This window comes from Lutra lutra, chromosome 16 (genome assembly GCF_902655055.1).
Source record: "Lutra lutra chromosome 16, mLutLut1.2, whole genome shotgun sequence".
In the NCBI taxonomy this organism is placed as follows: domain Eukaryota; kingdom Metazoa; phylum Chordata; class Mammalia; order Carnivora; family Mustelidae; genus Lutra; species Lutra lutra.
In genome coordinates this window covers 18797741-18814497 of record NC_062293.1, presented here as the reverse complement: position 1 = coordinate 18814497, position 16757 = coordinate 18797741, and the positions used below count along the sequence as shown (strand labels likewise).

The 16757-nt window shown below is 58.1% G+C and overlaps 1 protein-coding gene across 7 annotated transcripts in view; it reads right to left on the bottom strand.

Moving 5' to 3' along the window:
- The window catches only part of HDAC5 (histone deacetylase 5), a 36974-nt gene that overhangs the window by 5205 nt on the left and 15012 nt on the right, over positions 1-16757 (bottom strand). For 2 of the 7 annotated variants that reach the window (XM_047706163.1, XM_047706166.1), the window contains exons 4-15: positions 7006-7265; positions 6764-6908; positions 6565-6679; positions 6151-6281; positions 5870-6016; positions 5659-5786; positions 5213-5344; positions 4778-5000; positions 2342-2553; positions 1773-2069; positions 886-1054; positions 153-286 (exon numbers count right to left, since the gene is read on the bottom strand). In XM_047706163.1, coding sequence (XP_047562119.1) covers positions 153-286; positions 886-1054; positions 1773-2069; positions 2342-2553; positions 4778-5000; positions 5213-5344; positions 5659-5786; positions 5870-6016; positions 6151-6281; positions 6565-6679; positions 6764-6908; positions 7006-7265 — 2093 coding nt within the window. Of the gene's footprint in view, positions 1-152; positions 287-885; positions 1055-1772; positions 2070-2341; positions 2554-4777; positions 5001-5212; positions 5345-5658; positions 5787-5869; positions 6017-6150; positions 6282-6564; positions 6680-6763; positions 6909-7005; positions 7266-15663; positions 15736-16757 lie in introns of all 7 variants that reach the window. The other 5 variants (XM_047706168.1, XM_047706169.1, XM_047706170.1 and 2 more) reach the window with 4 other exon arrangements.

The window sequence follows — 16757 nt, the reverse complement described above, 5'->3', positions numbered from 1 at the left end:
AAGGAACGGAGAGGTGGCTAAGGGGACTGGCCCTGAGGTCAGGGGTTGAACAAAGGATGAAGATGACACAGAGAGAGGCTTCGTGGATGGGGAGACACAAGGGCTTTGGCTGGGTCTGGGCTAGGGGATGGAAGAAGGAAGGGCTCCCTTACCTCACACTTGCTAAGCAGGCCCGTCTCCTGCAGCCGCGACCAGATGCTCTGGATCCGGCCGGCGTGCTCAGGGTGCACGTGTGTGTTCCCACACATGCACTGGTGCTTCAGCATGAACGTGTCGTAGACCACACCTGGGCCGCACACGCACCTGTCAGTCCAGCTAGCCGCGGCCACCCTCGGCAGGGCTCCCTGGGCTCCCCACAGCCTGCCCTGTCCCGGGGACCTCCTCACACCCTGCCCCCCAGCCACTCTGCCCCTCTTATCTCCGCCTGTGGTCCCCTTCACCTGTTACTGCCCATCAAAAGCCGCCCCGCTCCTCAAGCTGCAGCCAAAACCCCCACTGGTTTTGATTTCTGCCCACCATGATCTCAGCACTGCACCCCATCTGGGGCACGGCCTCCTTTTGCCCCTTCTGTCACAGCCTGTGTGTGCCACGCCCCCAACTCCCGACACCCCACTGGTGGGGTCAGACCATCCCCAGGCATCTGTGCCCCCTCAGAGCCCAGTCCATTCGGGGATGGACTGAGGCCTCACTTTTGACTTCACAGAGAGGACAGGGCCCAGAGAAGGCCGTGGCCCAACTGAGACAGTAGGTTCTCGGCACCCAGGGACCCAGGGCTTATGTGATGATGGGACAAAAATCCCGTGGTCCCTCAGCCGGTTGTGGCTGAGGTAGCGCGCACAGGCTCCTGGCACATTCGGGGAGGACCACTGGCGGGGCAGGGCTCACCTGTGGTGAAGAGGTGCTTGGCGGGCTGGTCTGGGGGGCTTTTCAGGCCGCCGGGGGCAGCAGGTGAGGACTGGGTGCGGCCCAGGGCCTGGTGGGGCACAGTGGCCAGGCTGAGGGGCGCCTGGAACACCTGAAGTGGTTGCAGCTGCTGGGCGTCGGAGAACACCTGCACAGGGGAGAGCGGGCAGGAGATGAAAGTGAGGACAAGTGTCCTGGGGCCTCCCGGGGGGCCCCCTGTTCCAGCCCTTCTCTTCCAAACCAGCTCCCCATCTCCTCCCACCAGAAACAGGAGGCACTGCAGCCTTCACCACTGCCACCTCCCAGGAGATGGGGGGGCGGGGGGACGTGATGAGTCAGCCAGAGTAGCACTGAGGTAAGAGGCAGGAGAGATGGGGGCGTGGGAGGGGGCAGGATGACTCAGGCCGGGAGGGCTCAGCGCTGTCCGCGGTGAATGGAGTGCTGCTAGGTGTGGGGCAGACGGGAGTAACAGTGGGGGTGTGTGTGTACACACACACGTGTGCACATACAGACCAACGCACAACTGGCCCAAAGCAGGCGGAAACGCACGGGCACTCGAAAGTACACACATGTGCGCGCGCGCACACACACACACACACACACAGAGCTCAGCGGGGGGACAGTCACAGGGGCAGCCAGGACTGGCTGGTGGACTGGGCGGAGGAGGCTCTCCTGAGACCAGCACAAGCAGCACCCCCTTCTACCACCCCCGGCCCCCTCCTCCTCCGTGTTTGCCCTCTACATAAAGCTACCCCCCCACCCGCCCCGAGCATCCTGGGCCACGCAGAGCGGGGAGAGGGAAAGGCAAAGATGGACCGGGATGTGGGGGACAGAGGAGCGGTGATCAAGGGCTGGGGTGGAGGGATCACCTTTTTGTAACCAGCACTGGACTCATCCAAGTCGGGCCCTTCCTCAGGGCCACTCTCGCCCTCCTCATCCTTGACCTGGATGCAGTCCTCCTCCCCCTCTTCCTCCTCCTCTTCCTCCTCCTCCTCCTCCTCCTCCTCCAGGTCTTCCTGCGTGCTCTCGCTCTCCGTGGAGCCTTCCCGGGGGATGGTCAAGGCTCCCTCCCCAAGCAAGGCCTCCTGCTGCTCGGTCAGCTCCTCCTCCGTCTCTTCGGGATGGGTGGTGGGCTGCCGTGACAGCTCCCCAGTCTTGGTGAGGATCTGGGGGAGCAGAGAGAGGGGGAACATCTGCTGGGAGGGGGCGCAGCCATGCAGCCGCGGCCCAGGATGGTCTGTCTTTCCCTGGCCTCCCCTGGCAGCTGGCCAGCCGTACGGAGCCTCTCCAGGAGGCCAGGTGATATGTCGGAGCAGATGGAGCCTGGGGATGGCCCAGGGCATTAGCCCCCCACTCCCCCGCTCCTTTGCTGCCAGACCAGTGCCCTGCTCTGCCCGGCCCCCAGCACCGCCCTGGCCCTTGGCCGCCCCCAGCTCACCTTGCCCAGCTGCAGCTGCTGTTGCTTCTGCTTCTCCAGGAACTGCTGGTGCTGCTGCTGCATGACGAGCTGCTGCAGGGCCTGGGGGCTCTGGGGCAGCGGGGACGACTGCGTGCGGCTCAAGGGCCGGTGCCGTGGAAGCTTGCCCACTGTCCGCATGCTGGTGGCCACACGTTCACCTGTCACCAGCGGGGACTGCCCGTGGAGTGGCACTATGCAGTGGGAGGAGGGGAGGAACCATCACTGCCAGGGTGCTGGGCACCCCCGTCCTACCCCAGCTCTCTCCCCCGCCTAGAACGCCACCACCTATGTAATCAGGAAAAACCCTGGAGGGGCCTGGGGGTACCTGGCTCCCCAACCTGAGCCCCATTCTTCCTCCTCCCCACAATGGAATGGTCCTGTAAGCTCAGAGTCACTGCCTCCAGCAAGCCTTCCTGGATTCACCACTCTCTCCCTTTGATTCCCTTATGATTGCACATATAGTCTTACACCCTCAGCGTAGGTAAATAATAACTAGCTTCCTCCAACTGCAACAAGACTGCCCTGATTGTAGACATGGATGCCATGGGGTGGGGAAGCCTGGGGCCAGGATTGTATGTCTTTTAAGCAGAACCTCTTCTGATGCCACTAGCTGCTTAAGGTCTGACTGTCCAAAGCTATGCTGTCCAGTTCTGGGATGCCAGCCACTTGTAACTACCGAGCACTTGAAATGCAGCCCCTCTAAATTGAGATGGGGATGTCTGGGAGGCTCAGTCGGTTGAACGTCTGATTTTGGTTCAGGTCAGGATCTCGGGGTCGTGAGATCAAGCCCCACGTTGGGCTCCCTGCTCAGCACAGAGTGTGTTTGTGCCTCTCCCTCTCCCGCATACATTCTCTCTCCCTCTCTAAAATAAATAAATAAGGAACCCTGTGGGGCTCAGTCAGTTAAGCATATGCCTTGGGCTCAGGTCACGATCCCAGGGTCCTGGGATCAAGTCGCCCATCAGGCTCCTTGCTCAGTAGGAGCTGAGCCATTCCCCCTGCTTGTGCACATGCTCTCTCTGACAAATAAATAAAATCTTTAAAATAAATAAAATCTTTAAAATAAATAAACAAAATACAATCTAAAAATAAATACATAGGGGCGCCTGGGTGGCTCAGTGGGTTAAGCCTCTGCCTTCGGCTCAGGTCATGATCTCAGGGTCCCGGGATCAAGCCCCGCATCGGGCTCTCTGCTCAGCGGGGAGACTGCTTCCTCCTCTCTCTCTCTCTCTCTGCCTCTCTGCCCAGTTGTGATCTCTCTCTGTCAAATAAATAAAATCTTTAAAAAATAAAAATAAATAAAAATAAAATAAAAATAAATACATAAATAAGGGGCACCTGGTGGCTCAGTAGGTTAAGCATCTGCCTTTGGCTCAGGTCAGGATCCTGGGGTTCCAGGATCGAGTCCCGCATTGGGTTCCCTGCTTGGCGGGGAGTCTGCTTCTCCCTGTGACCCTCCACCCATCTCATGCTTGTTCTCTCACAAATAAATAAAATCTTTTAAAAAATGACAATATTGGGGCGCCTGGGTGGTTCAGTGGCTTAAGCCTCCGCCCTCAGCTCAGGTCATGGTCTCAGGGTCCTGGGATCAAGCTCCCAATCGGGCTCTCTGCTTGGCAGAAAGCCTGCCTCCCCCTCTCTCTCTGCCTGCCTCTCTGCCTACTTGTGCTCTCTCTCTCTGTCAAATAAATAAATAAAAATCTTTTTTAAAAAAAATGACAATATTCCAGATTTACTGAGTTAAATATGTTTTTAAAGTTAATTTTAACAGTTTCTTTTCATTTTTTTTTTCCTGAAGATTTTATTTTTAAGTAACTGCTACACCCAACATGGGGCTCGAACTCACAACCGTGACCGAGATCAAGAGTCATGTGCTCTCCCAGCTGAGCCAGCCAGGTGCCCCATTTTACATATTACCACATGGCTCTAGAAAACTTGAAGTTGGGGGGCACCTGGGTGGCTCAGTGGGTTAAAGCCTCTGCCTTCGGCTCAGGTCATGATCCCGGGGTCCTGGGATCAAGCCCCACATCGGGCTCTCCGCTTGACGGGGAGCCTACTTCCCTTCCTCTCTCTGCCTGCCTCTCTGCCTACTTGTGATCTCTATCTGTCAAATAAATAAATAAAGTCTTAAAAAAAAGAAAACTTGAAGTTACAAGCGTGGCTCGTGCTGTATGTAGGTCTACCAGACAGTGCGGCTCGAGGATGTGAGCACGTGGCAGCCGTGGATGACCTCGAGAACAGCGCCTGGTGGGCTGTATGTACTCAGTCGTGTCTGGAGGACACGGGAGAAGTCACCGATGCCCTGGAGGGCAGCTGGGACAGAGCTGGAGAGCGACCCTGGCTACTCCGTTAGGGCAGCCCTGTGGGGCCTCTGCAGCGGCCTAACACCTGGGTGCCCCCCCCCCGCCCACTCACCAGCAATGAGGGTGCTCTGCTGCCGAGCCTGCTCCAGCAGCAGCACGTGCTGCAGTAGGGAGGCGTGACCGTGGGGGCTGCTGTCGCCCTCCAGCGCCACGCCCAGCAGGCAGCCAGGGATGGAGGATGTGCTCATGAACTTGCCCGTCAGTGCACCACCCTGCCGCAGGGACTGGAGGGCCTGCCTCTCGGCCTCCTGCTGCGTTGACAGCTTCGGGGAGGCCTGTGGTGGGGAAGGGAAGTGGAGATGAGGGAGGGGCTTATATGGCCCCGAGTCCTGCCAACCGGGATCAGCATCCCGCACCCACTCTCTGCCCACCAGAAGGCCATCTGCTGTCACTCGGGGCCTTGTGTGGACCAAAGCCCCAGCTGGAGGCATCCAGGACAGCAGAACTCAACACCAGAAGGAGGAGGAGGCACATGCCCCGTACTTACGGTGAGGTGTGAGTTGGTGACAGTGACTGTGGCCTGCAGCCCTAGGGAGATGTTGGGCAGAGAGGGAGACGTGTAGAGGCTGAACTGGTTGGGGGAGCTGTCCAGAGGGAGGGCCCGGTGCTGGGGGAGCATCTAGGGAGCAGTTGGGAGAGACAGGCATGAGAGCCAGCAAAGGAGGGCTTTCCGGGGCCAAGGGCTCTGAATGGTGCCTCGCTCTTCCTGCTCCCCACACCAAGCCCCACCTGGGGGTACTGAGAGATCACAGTCCTCCAGAGGCCCATGGGACAAGCCCACCTAAAAGCAACAGGTCCCTCTAGCCTGTCCACATGGGCAGGGAGGTCCCTGCTGGATACTCTCAGCGAGACAGACAGGAAGGAGCTGCCTTTCTTCTTCCAAGGGAAATGGAGCAGGTTGGCCCACCCGCCCAGCCCTCAGCAGGCCTGTACCTCGGTGGGGATGTTGGGGACTGAGCCAGTAAAGCCATTCTCAGCAATGGTGCTGTGGGAGCTGTTGGGAGAGCTGGGGCCGGAACCTGGCGCGCTGTTACACACGGACGACACTACGGGAGAATTGGCTGTCACTGGGACATGCTCAGAGTCACCTTCCCCGCCCCCCACTCCCAGGACCTCAGAACAGGAACAAGACAGAAGCCCTTACCCCCAGGCCCAGCGCCAGTGATCTCAACAGCTCTCTTCTTAAAGGTGCTAATGACTGTTCCGTCCTTGCGTCGCAAGAGGGGACTACTTCTCCGCTCAGCCACCTTCTGCTTTAGCCTCGAACGCACTTTCAAGTTGGGTTCAGAGGCTGGGGAGAAGGGAGTCAGGGCTCAGACGCACCCACACGAATAGGTACACACCCACCCGTAGCCCGGCCCCACCACATTCCCCACCCACCTCCAAGGAGCCATATTCTAGAAAGCCAGGCTGGCCACTACACACCTGTTTTGCGGAGGGGGAAGTCATCGCGGCTGTCATAGGGCCCAAGCAAAGGCAATTTGTAGGAGGGAGGTGTCCCAGGGGGGCCACTCTGGGGAGGGGAACTCTGGTCCAAAGAAGCATGGTGGGCTCCCCTGGAGGATGTGGAGTGGGGATAGAAACAGACCTAGGTTACTACCCAGCCAACAGGGCCTCCCACCCGGCAAGCACCGTTAGGAAATGCCCAGTGCATCAAGGGATAAGAAATGGATCCTGGGGAGGGAAGAAAGGAAAAAAGCCAGGGGTGGGAGTTTCATCCCTAAGAGAGACTGCAGGGCCCGACTGTGGATTCCGGCCAGGAGACCCCCTGCCATCCTGCAGCCAGGCAAGCCCCTGAGCAGGGCAGCTCTGTGTCCTACGCCTGCCAAGGGCCATTACCAGCATTTGGGATGCTGTGGGAGGGAATGGTTGAGGCCGCCTGGCGTGGGCTCCTTTGACTTCGACAGGAGGAATTCCTGGAGCCTCAGCTTCACCTCAGTGCTGGCGATGGCACCTGTAGGACAGGGCACGGTTGACCCGGGTGCTTGGCGCCCAGACCCCTGGGCTGGGGGACGGTGCAGGAGGCCCTAGGCCTTACTCTCTTTGCTCTTCTCCTTGTTTCGCAGAATGAGCAGCTGCTGCTCCAGCCGCTGCTTCTCCAGCTCTTCCTGCCGCTGCTGCTCCCGCTGCCGCTGCTGCTCCAGCTCCTGCTGCCTCTTGGCCGCCAGCATCTCCTGCTGCTGCTGCAGGGGTGTGGTGGGGGGAGGGAAGAACCCAGGTGAGCCAGGTCCGGGCGGGGGTCGGAGGTCTGGGCAGCCCCCCCGCGCCCCCCTCGCTCACCTTGAGGTGCTTCTGCAGCTGGACCTCATGCTGCCTTGTCAGGTGGTCATGCTGTTTCTGGAACTCAGCGAACAGGAGCTGCTTCTGCAGCTGCTGCTGCTGCTTGAGCGCCAGGAGCTCCTGCTGCAGCTGCTGCTCCCTCAGTGCGGGGTCCACAGGGCCTGCCAGAGCCCCCCGCAGCTCCGCGGGGCTGGAGCTGCCTCCTCCCCCACCCCCCATGGAGCTGGGCATGGCTCCGGGCAGCACTGGCTTCACCTCCACTGTGGGGACAAGAGACGGGCGTCAGGGAGTCCAAAGGCAACACGGTGACACCCGGGCAGCCATGTTGGGGCCCCAGAAAGCCACCAGCCGAGACTGCCAGACCCAGGAGGGTAAGTTCTGGGAGGGGGACAGTAAAATCCCTCTGCTCCGCAGAACCATGTTCTGTCTTAGCTGAAGTCAAAGACATGAACTTCAATAAGAAAACATGCACAAGGGGTGCCTGGGTGGCTCAGTGGGTTAAGCCTCTGCCATCAGCTCAGGTCATGATCTCAGGGTTCTGGGATCGAGCCCTGCATCGGGCTCTCTGCTCAGCAGGGAGCCTGCTTCCCCCTCTCTCTCTGCCCGCCTCTCTGCCTACTTATGATCTCTGTCTGTCAAATAAATAAAATCTTTAAAAAAAAAAAAGAAAAGAAAAGAAAACATGCACAAGCTGGGACGCCAGGGTGGCTCCGTCAGTTAAGCATCCACCTCTTGGTTTTGGCTCAAATCAGGATCTCAGGATCCTGAAATTGAGCCCCACAATGGGCTCTGCACTTGGGGTGGGGTGGGGGGGGGAGTCTGCTTCTCCCTCTCTCCCTCTCCCATTTCAAGCTCACTCTCTCTCTCTAAAATAAACCATTCAATCTTTGAAACAAAAAGAAAAGAAAAAAAAAACAGAAAATATGCTTAAGCATGAAGAACAGTCTCTGGGAGACTGAGTCCTCAACCCGTGATACTGTCATTGACGATTAATGCCACGGAGCATTTTACAGGAACTCCTTTACGGAGGAGGAACCTGAGCTTTAGGAAGGTTGAAGTACATGACCAAAGACACACGGCCAGGTGACCAATGAACTGAATATGAATCCAAACCCTATGCTTGCACCCACTGTCCTTCCCAGGCCTCCTCCCCGCCTTTCAACATCAACATTCCCTGCCGAGAAGCCGTTATACTGGAAGAGAAACTGAAGCTGAGGATGGTTCTAGAACTCAGGGGGCTGGTAGCCAGGGCCCTTAGTAAACCCAGGAGAGACCTGTGGGGACCTTCTGGACACCCCTACCCTTGCCTCTCCCCTTCTCTGTCTCACACCCAACTGGGGCAGATGGGGCCCAAAGGAGAGGCTGTGAGACTGGGGGTGGGGGGGTGGGAGCAGGAGGCCTCAGGAAAAGGGGGTGCAGGGCTGCACCAAACCGGGGACAGGAGGGGGCTGGGAGTCAGACTCTGCTTCCTTTGCTGGATTATCTCCTTTCAACAGTTTTATTGTAATTACCCTGAAAATGCCGCTATATATAGAGTGAGCCAAACAGCAGCTGTGCCTGGGGGGAGGGGGAATGAGAGAATGGGCGGGCGGTGCAGGGAGGAGGTGGGAGGAGGAGACAGGAAAGGAAAGGGAATCAGACAGGAAGAAGGGTAACAGCATGGGGTTGGGGGGGGGCGGAGGCTGGAGCTCAGGCAGAGATCTCAGAACTCCAGTCTCACGGAGAACCAGCTGGGAAGGGAAAGGGGTAGAGGGGCCAGCTGGGTCCCAAGACCTTAGGTCCAGGCCCCCATGTGGACAATGGGTTCCTGGGCAAATGTTCCAAGGGGCTCATGGGAAGCATGGGTCTCGACTTCTTGATCCTCGTACACTGTCCTCTGGTCACTCAATGTCACTCCCCACCACTGCCCTGCGGTTGTCAGGGCAACTGGGCAAACACCACACCAGCAGGGAGCCCTAAGCCCAGCCCAAACTCCACAGAGCCTCCACAGAGCCTCTGGCAGGAAGGGGAAGACAGGCTACCCACTGCCTGGGAAGGAGGAAGTTGAGAGAGGCAGGGCCAACCCACCTTGTTTCTCTTCCATTTCTTTCTCCAAAGAAAGCCCTCACTTTTCTCACTCCAGCCCAGGAAGGCCACAGGGAGCTGGGAAGACCTTCCTGTGGCAAGGCAGCCCACTCCAGCCTGGGCCTGGAGAAGGAAGGACCCCAACATGCTGGTGGCTACCAGTGTGCCTCCTGCCCTCGTGAGCAGACCTCTCTGCCCAGGCTCCTATCCCTGACCTTCACTGGGAGTGGAGAGGGAGTTGGGAGGGGACAAAGGGCCGAGCTAAGAGAGGTTTCCACACCCTGCACAGTCTGTGGGTTTGGATCTCTCCAGTGACACTGAATGAGTGTCACCCAGGCAGGGGCCAGGCCTGATGAAGGTTCGGGCCCTGCTACGACCCTCCTGCCTGAACACGGCCTCTGGGACCGGCTGGAGGAAGGTAAAGCCTGAGCAGAATAGCTCAGTCCCCGCCCGCCTGTTCTCCGCCCAGCACTGCTAGGCACGTTCCTCTGTGGTTTGCCCGCCAGCCACACTGACGACTCTGCGGCCATGAGGCCTGAGCCACATCTGCAGGAGTGGCCAGACGTGGCCAGGAGGGCAGGGCTACATACAAAGACACACACACACTCACTCACTTTCCCTCACAGCTCACGTCCTCCCCCGGCACCAGGAGGAAGGGCCCTTGGAAAGGCCCTGCAACAGGGCTTTTCTGGAGGTGGCCGACCCCATCCAGTGTGCAAAGCACGGTGACAGCAAGGTCCCAGCTGCCAGCCCCAGGTCTCCCCAGCCCTGGAAGTGCTCAGCAAAGCCCCAAGCTGGCTGGAGAGTTATCTATTCCTCGGCATGGCTTGGCCCGTGGCACTCGGACCGCTCAGCCAAGAGGAGGACAGGCTTCAACCTGCTGCTCCCAGCAGGGCTGGGGCTGTAGGAGCTGGATGCCTGCCAGCCTGCCTGCCTGGGGAAGGGCAGGGGTCCAAGCGCTCCTGGCTCCCAGCAGATAACCCGGCTCAGGATGCAACTACCGCCAACAGGGCTGGCTTCCCTTTGCAGGAGCCCCGCAGAGAGGGCACAGGCTCGGGCTCAGGGACCCTCCTCCCGGAATGGCAGGGAGGCTAGGTCCCAGCTGGAGTGGCAGCCACAGCCCCATGGCTCTGCAGATGGCAGGACAGGCCGTGGGCTCTACCACACCAGCCTCGTTCCCATGCAAGTAGGAAGCACAACCGACGAGGGAATTGGAGTCCACAGGTGCTGTGGTGGCCCGGACAGAACACAGGCCTACCCGCTCACAGCCCAGCTCTAAGGGATGATGGCTGAGCGGCTGGAGTCCAGGAAAGGGTGTGGGGGAGGCACAGAGCCTCCTGAATGAAGGCTGCTGGACACAAAACCTGCAGCCTGGCTGGCCTTGCACCCCCTGGAGGATCTGTGCCCTCTGCCAGCTGGGCGTGAGCCGAGCAGGTGGCCGTGGTTACCATTAGAACCAAGCACCTAGAAGGTGAAATGGGTGTGTCAAGACAGGAGGAGGCTCTCGACCGCCTCCTGGTGGACCAAGATAGTGGGAGGATTTCTGACAACGGAAGAAAGCAGGCTGAGGGGCACTGCTCCCTAAGAGGAAAGGCCAGGAACTCCGGCTAGCAAAGAGATCCCTGAAAGGCCAGGAGAGGGGTCGGTAAGAGGGCAAGGCCCCGGGGCCCCCATGCCTCCCTCAGACAGAGAGCTGTAGAGAATACAGAGGAAGTCAGATGGCCAACACAGTCACCTCCTAGAGAGGGAAGATGCAACAAGGGTCCAGGTCTACCCTCCTCCAGACTCTGCTCCTGCGGGACTCTGACCCTTCCTCCTGGGAATAGCGGCCTTAGGAGAACATGCCAATATCATCCCATCCTCCGGCCTTCTGCAAGACTGACTCACGCTGCCTCCACGGAGAAGGCCCAGCCGAGGTAGGTGAGTGGGCAGGGCGGTGTATTTCTGGAGTGGCCTCACACATACCAGGCTCTGCCTGCGAGGGGGTGCCCTGCCCAGTCTCATGGGCCCACCTGGGTGGTGCCAAAACCTTAGTGAGGATGCTTGCCCCCCACCACCCCGACCTCTCCATGAGCCCCACCAGCCCAGGGCGGGCTCCCGCCACAGAATCTTTAGGCAGCATGCCCAGGGATAGAAAGGCTGGCTCCTAGGTGGAGACAAGGCAGGTGCTGGCGGGACAACCTCTGGGACACCCACCAGCACAGCCTTAGACTAAAAAGAGTGTCCAGACAAAGGGACACAGCTCCCAAGCAGGCAGGAGCTCTGGGATGTGAGCAGCAGGTTTTAGCAACAGCTTTAGGAATAAGAGTTCAAGGGGCGCCTGGGTGGCTCAGTGGGTTGAGCCGCTGCCTTCGGCTCAGGTCATGATCCCAGGTCCTGGGTTCGAGCCCCACGTCGGGCTTTCTGCTCGGCGGGGAGCCTGCTTCCCCCTCTCTCTCTGCCTGCCTCACTGCCTGCTTGTGATTTCTCTCTGTCAAATAAATAAATAAAATCTTAAAAAAAAAAAAAAAAAGGAATAAGAGTTCAAAATAAAAAACACATCTGGCTGCCAGAGGGCAAGGCCAAGCCCTCGCCTTGCTCAGAACATACCTGTAAGCCATGCCCCAGCTCGGAGCCCTCAAGTGGAGAAATCACCAGTGTCAGAATCCCTGTGACCCAAACCCTGGCAACAGGGAAACTGGTGCCTTCTGACCCACCCCTGGAGAAGCCCGAGATGAAAGGGCCAGGCCAGTGTGTAGACCTGCCCCACAGGCCAAAACAGCTTAACGCTTGGCTCTTTAAAGACCCTGCTCCACAGAGGGCTGGGGCAGAAGGAAGGGACCCAGGGTACGCAGAGTAAGAGCCAGGGGTGCACTGAGCTATTTGGAAAGTCTACAAAGGAGAAAAAAACAAACAAACAAACAAAAACACAAGGCCTCTGCAGATAAGACCTGGGTCAAAGGAACTACCCTGCTGAAAAGGGGAGAGGATGAAAAAGGCCTTTACGATCACCTGTCTCGGGCCCCTCTGTGCCCAGACGAAGAAACCAAACCTCTTGGGCCACTGTGCAGAAGATCCCGGCTATGCAGTAGGGACTCACGCCCTCTGAACACTTAGCTAAGAGACTGACTCCACCGCAGGGCAACCCAGGCCCTCTGCACCAGCCAGCCCACGGAACCGGGCCCTCTGGAGAGCAGCACGCTGCCAGCCCACCCAGAAGGCAGCGCCTTTCCCTGGCACCTGACCCCCGAGGAGCTCCCTCCGCAGGCTGGGCGGTCCCCAGCTTCCTTCAATGTCCAACGCCCTCGTTCTGTCCCTCTGGAGAATGGGAAAAGGAACTTGTCCCTTCCTTGGCCTTGAGGGATCTTGGAAGGAGGCAGGGAACAGCATCTCTCACTCCTCCCCGTGACGCTGATGACCCCTCCCCACCAAGGACGGTTTCCCATGATCTATTTCTGGGCTCTTACGTGACTAGGGAGCCCGATTTAGGCTCAACAGGTTCTACCACAATTCAGACAGTATTTCCCCATGCGCAAGCTGGGGAGGACTCTCACCTAGCAATTTTCACAGTTCCTCACGTAACGCAAGCTCACACACATCACGTGATGGTTAAGAGCCACGGCCCTGGAGTAAGAGAACGCCCGGGTACAGGTCAGGCTTCGCTACTTCCTAGCGCAAGGCCCTGAGCCCCTCTCTGTGCTCCAGGCGGGCATCTGTGAAACGGGAGTAAGACCAGCACCTTCCTCCCAGAGCTCTTCGGCTCCGGAAAGGACTCCCAGGGGAGCCTGGCGCCAGGGCCAGGAAGATCTCAAGGGTAGCTGGTCAGGGCGATTACTAATGGTTCCTGCTATCTGTGTGTGTCCCAGACCCCTCTGGCAGTCTGGACCATGTCTCAGAATGTTTCTCAAGTTCCGGAAAGAAAATACTTAGAGCTCAGGGGACCTGGGGGGCTCAGTTGGTTGGGCATCTGCCTTCGGCTCGGGTTATAACCTCCGGCTCCTGCGATCGAGCCCCCACATCGGACTCCCTGCTCAGCAGTGAGTTTGCTTGACCCTTTCCCACTCCCTCTGCCCCTCCTCCCACTTGTATGCCCCCCCAAAATAAATAAAATCTTAAAAAAAAAAATACTTAGAACTACTCCAAGGCAGAGGGAGGCCTTAGCTCTCTGGTTTCAGATTGCTCCAAGGTCGCTCTGTGGTCCTGATCAAAGCCCGACCTGCGTGCCCCACACAACACACCCTGGGGTGGCCAGCAGCTAGATCCCTGCGCTCTAGCAGGGATCTCTGGGAACAGCCTCCCCCTGACCACAGCATATCCAGGCTGTCTGTCCTGCCTCGCTACATCCCAGAAGGGCTGCCCCGTCCTCTGCGGAACAGCCCACAGGCCTCGGCCTCCCTCGGGTCCCTCAGAAGCATTATTTAGCACAGATGCGCACAAGTGTGGCTCCCTGCCCTCAGAGCCCCAACCCCAAGCGGTCAGAAAGTCTTCTCTGGTCTCCAGTCTCCCTGTGCCAGCTCGCTCTCCAGTACCATCCCACATCTTCCTAGGCCCCTCTTCCTGAAAGGCAGAAGCAAAGTGCAATTGACTTCAGAGGCTTTTAGAACGTCTGTGCGGGAAGGGCCTGCTGATCAGCAACTCAGCTTCCCAAACCAACAGAGGCCAGGGGGGCCACAATGAAAGAGGTTTGTCCCTGGGGCGCCTGGGTGGCTCAGTGGGTTAAAGCCTCTGCCTTTGGTTCAGGTCATGATCTCAGGGTCCTGGGATCGAGCCCCACATCAGGCTCTCTGCTCAGCAGGGAGCCTGCTTCCCCTTCTCTCTCTGCCTGCCTCTCTGCCTACTTGTGATCTCTCTCTCTGTCAAATAAGTAAATAAAATCTCAAAAAAAAAAAAAAAGAAAAAGAAAAAGAAAGAGGTTTGTCCACATCATCTGGAAAGGAGGCAGAGGACTTAGGGCTTCCACAGGGTCTTCTCTCTAATAGCCTCCCAATAAAACACAACAACAACAACAACAACAACAACAACAACAACAACAAACCAGAAAAACCACCAGGAGAAACCATGATGGCTGCTCCCGCATTTAATGAGAGATGAAGAGAGAAGCCAAACTCTGCATTAAGGATGCAGGGATCTAGAGAGGGCATCCATTACGCCCCCAGCACACCAGGGCCCAGGAGCGCAGGGGAGAAGGGGGCTGGGTGGTTTGAACCCCCAGAAACCTTGAGGCAGATGATGTGTCTGAAGGACCTCAAGCCAGCAGGTGTGTGGAGGCCTGATGGAAGGAATGAAGTGTCTCGCTGAGGAAGAGAGAGTTACTCACTGACCTCGGCTGCTATCTGGAGGAGAAATGGACTCACTTCTCCCAGCCGAGACATTTCCAGGGAACATTGGGGCGCCCGGTTAGAGGCAGCTAAAAGGCACGCTACCCATTCAAAGGCCGTAGCTGTTGGTGGGACTGTCCACTCCACACGTGGGGTGGACAGCAGGGGCCCCAGGACAGGGGCTCTGCTTCCACTCTCCAAGTGCAACTCAGCCCTGAGCCTCCAGCAGGGCACCCTGCCCACCTGGTCACCTGGCCACTTGCCATAATCCACCCCCCAGCTGGGGTTTAGACACCTGCGGCCCCGGCGTCTCAAGACATCCTCCCTCTGCAGGACGCCAGGCTGCTGGGGGCTGGGTGTGCCTCTGATGGGGGCGACAGCCTTCCTCCTTCCGCAGTCCACCCTGCTCCAAGGAGCCCCAGAGCCTGCCCAGGCCTTCCAGGGCTGCTGGTGACATGCACTGGTAGGCTGCGAGGCCCCATGACTGTGTCCTCCCAACTTCTGTCCACACAGCCCTTACCCCCAGCACGGTCTGAGTCCACTCGCATCAGAGTCACTGGACATATGTCCAAAATGCTGGCTCCTGGGCTGCCCTACAGAATCCACACCCTTCAGGGGATGGGGGGGCCAGGTTTGGAGCTTTGCACTTTAATATAGAAATTCAGTATATGTAAAATCAGTAATTCTGATGTAACTCAGAGTTTGAGAACTTTCTTTCTCATGGTGTCCCCGGGCGGGCCGGCTGTACTCACTTCTGCTGCCGACCTGACAGCTGTTACAGCTGTGTGTGTGGACACAGTTAATCTGATTTCCTGTCTGGCAGCTGTACAGCAGGGAAGGGACAGCTGAGGGTCTCAAACACAAGAAGAGTGGATGGGGGCAGGGGAGCTGGTCTGATCAGGATGGAGTGTTCAACTTCGCGTCCAAGGCTCCTTCTCCCCTGAAATCCCTGCAGGGAGGGACAGCGCTGACCAAGGGGTCCCCATTGTTCACAGAAAACAAAGTCTCCTCTCTGAGAGCTCAGGAGCCCCCCCCCCTCCACAGAGGCACACTGGTCTCTATTCCTGAGATGCTTACACTCAGGAGGCACTAAGACAGGTCATGCAGACTGTATACTACACAAGGGCACCCAACCCAAGGGGCCAGTCAGGACTGAAATTGAGCCCACGCCCCAAGGGCAAAGCCACCTGCTCTGGCATGAAGATGTACCCCCTCCCCAGAAGAAGGGCCACCTCTCAAAAACGTACACAAAGGAACAATTGTGTGGACCTGAATCCGAGTCCCAGCTGTCACTTACCCTGTGACCTTGGGCAAGTTCCTTAACCTCTCTGATCCTTCTCAGTTGTACAACATGGCTAATAAAACCTTCCTAAAAGAGACAAGGTAAGGAAAGCCCCTGATATGCTCGTGGCTTAGGACATTATTAGTTCCCTTCCCACCTGAGCCTCGCCCTTCCTACTTTGCCCACACCCCTCCATCTACACGCCCACACACCCAGCCAAGCTTGGAACGGCCCCAAGAACATGAGCAAGAGTATCCAAGGGGAAACCCAATACCAAACCCAAACGCCATGGCACTTCCCAGCATTCACAGCCTCCTTTCCTGGCACAAGCAGGACTCACACCCTCCCTCAGTGGGGAAAGGAGACTCCTCTTCCATGTCTGCTCCTAAAATCTTGCACGATGCCCCTATCAGCGCTGCCCAGCCCGGGCCACAGGGGAGTCCAGGGCCCACAGGAAACATGGGCTCCCCCAGCACTGTGTCCTGGGGAATCCCTCCCACACAGGAGCTCAAGCCCCGAGGCTCCCCAAGCCGCAACGAGGCCTGAATGATGGGGGTGCCCGCTGCGTGGTGGGCCGTTGCAGAAAAGTCTGGCAGAGATCCCATCCGTCAAGGAAGATCCCTATGGGGCTAGAAGAAATTGGTGCCTGGTTCCCCTCTTCAAGCAGGGACGGCACAGAGTGCCCTGCAGCCCCCGTGGACTCCCCGCGGCCAAGGCTCTGGCTCACCCACTGGGGCAACTCAGCACATCTGTCTGCTCACCCAGATGGCCAAGCCCCAGAGTAAAACCCAGGAATCCTGACCTCAGCCCTGGACACCAGCCCCTTCAAAGCAACCTTCATTTATTTATCCATGCGCCAGGCACTGTGCTACACAACGGCCGTGCACAGACAACAACAGACAGCTCAGGGAGCAAAGGATGGCCCAAAAACAGAGTTCCAAAGACCTGCTGGTGATGCAGCCAGCCACCCTGGAAAGCCCTGTTCCCCAGCCTCTCCGGCCAGGGAGACCGGGCGACACATACTGCCCAAGAAGCGTTCCTGGACACGTGCTTTTTTAGCCATAGGCTTCGGCCTCCTGTTTGGAGACTGATCAAGAAATAGGGAGAGG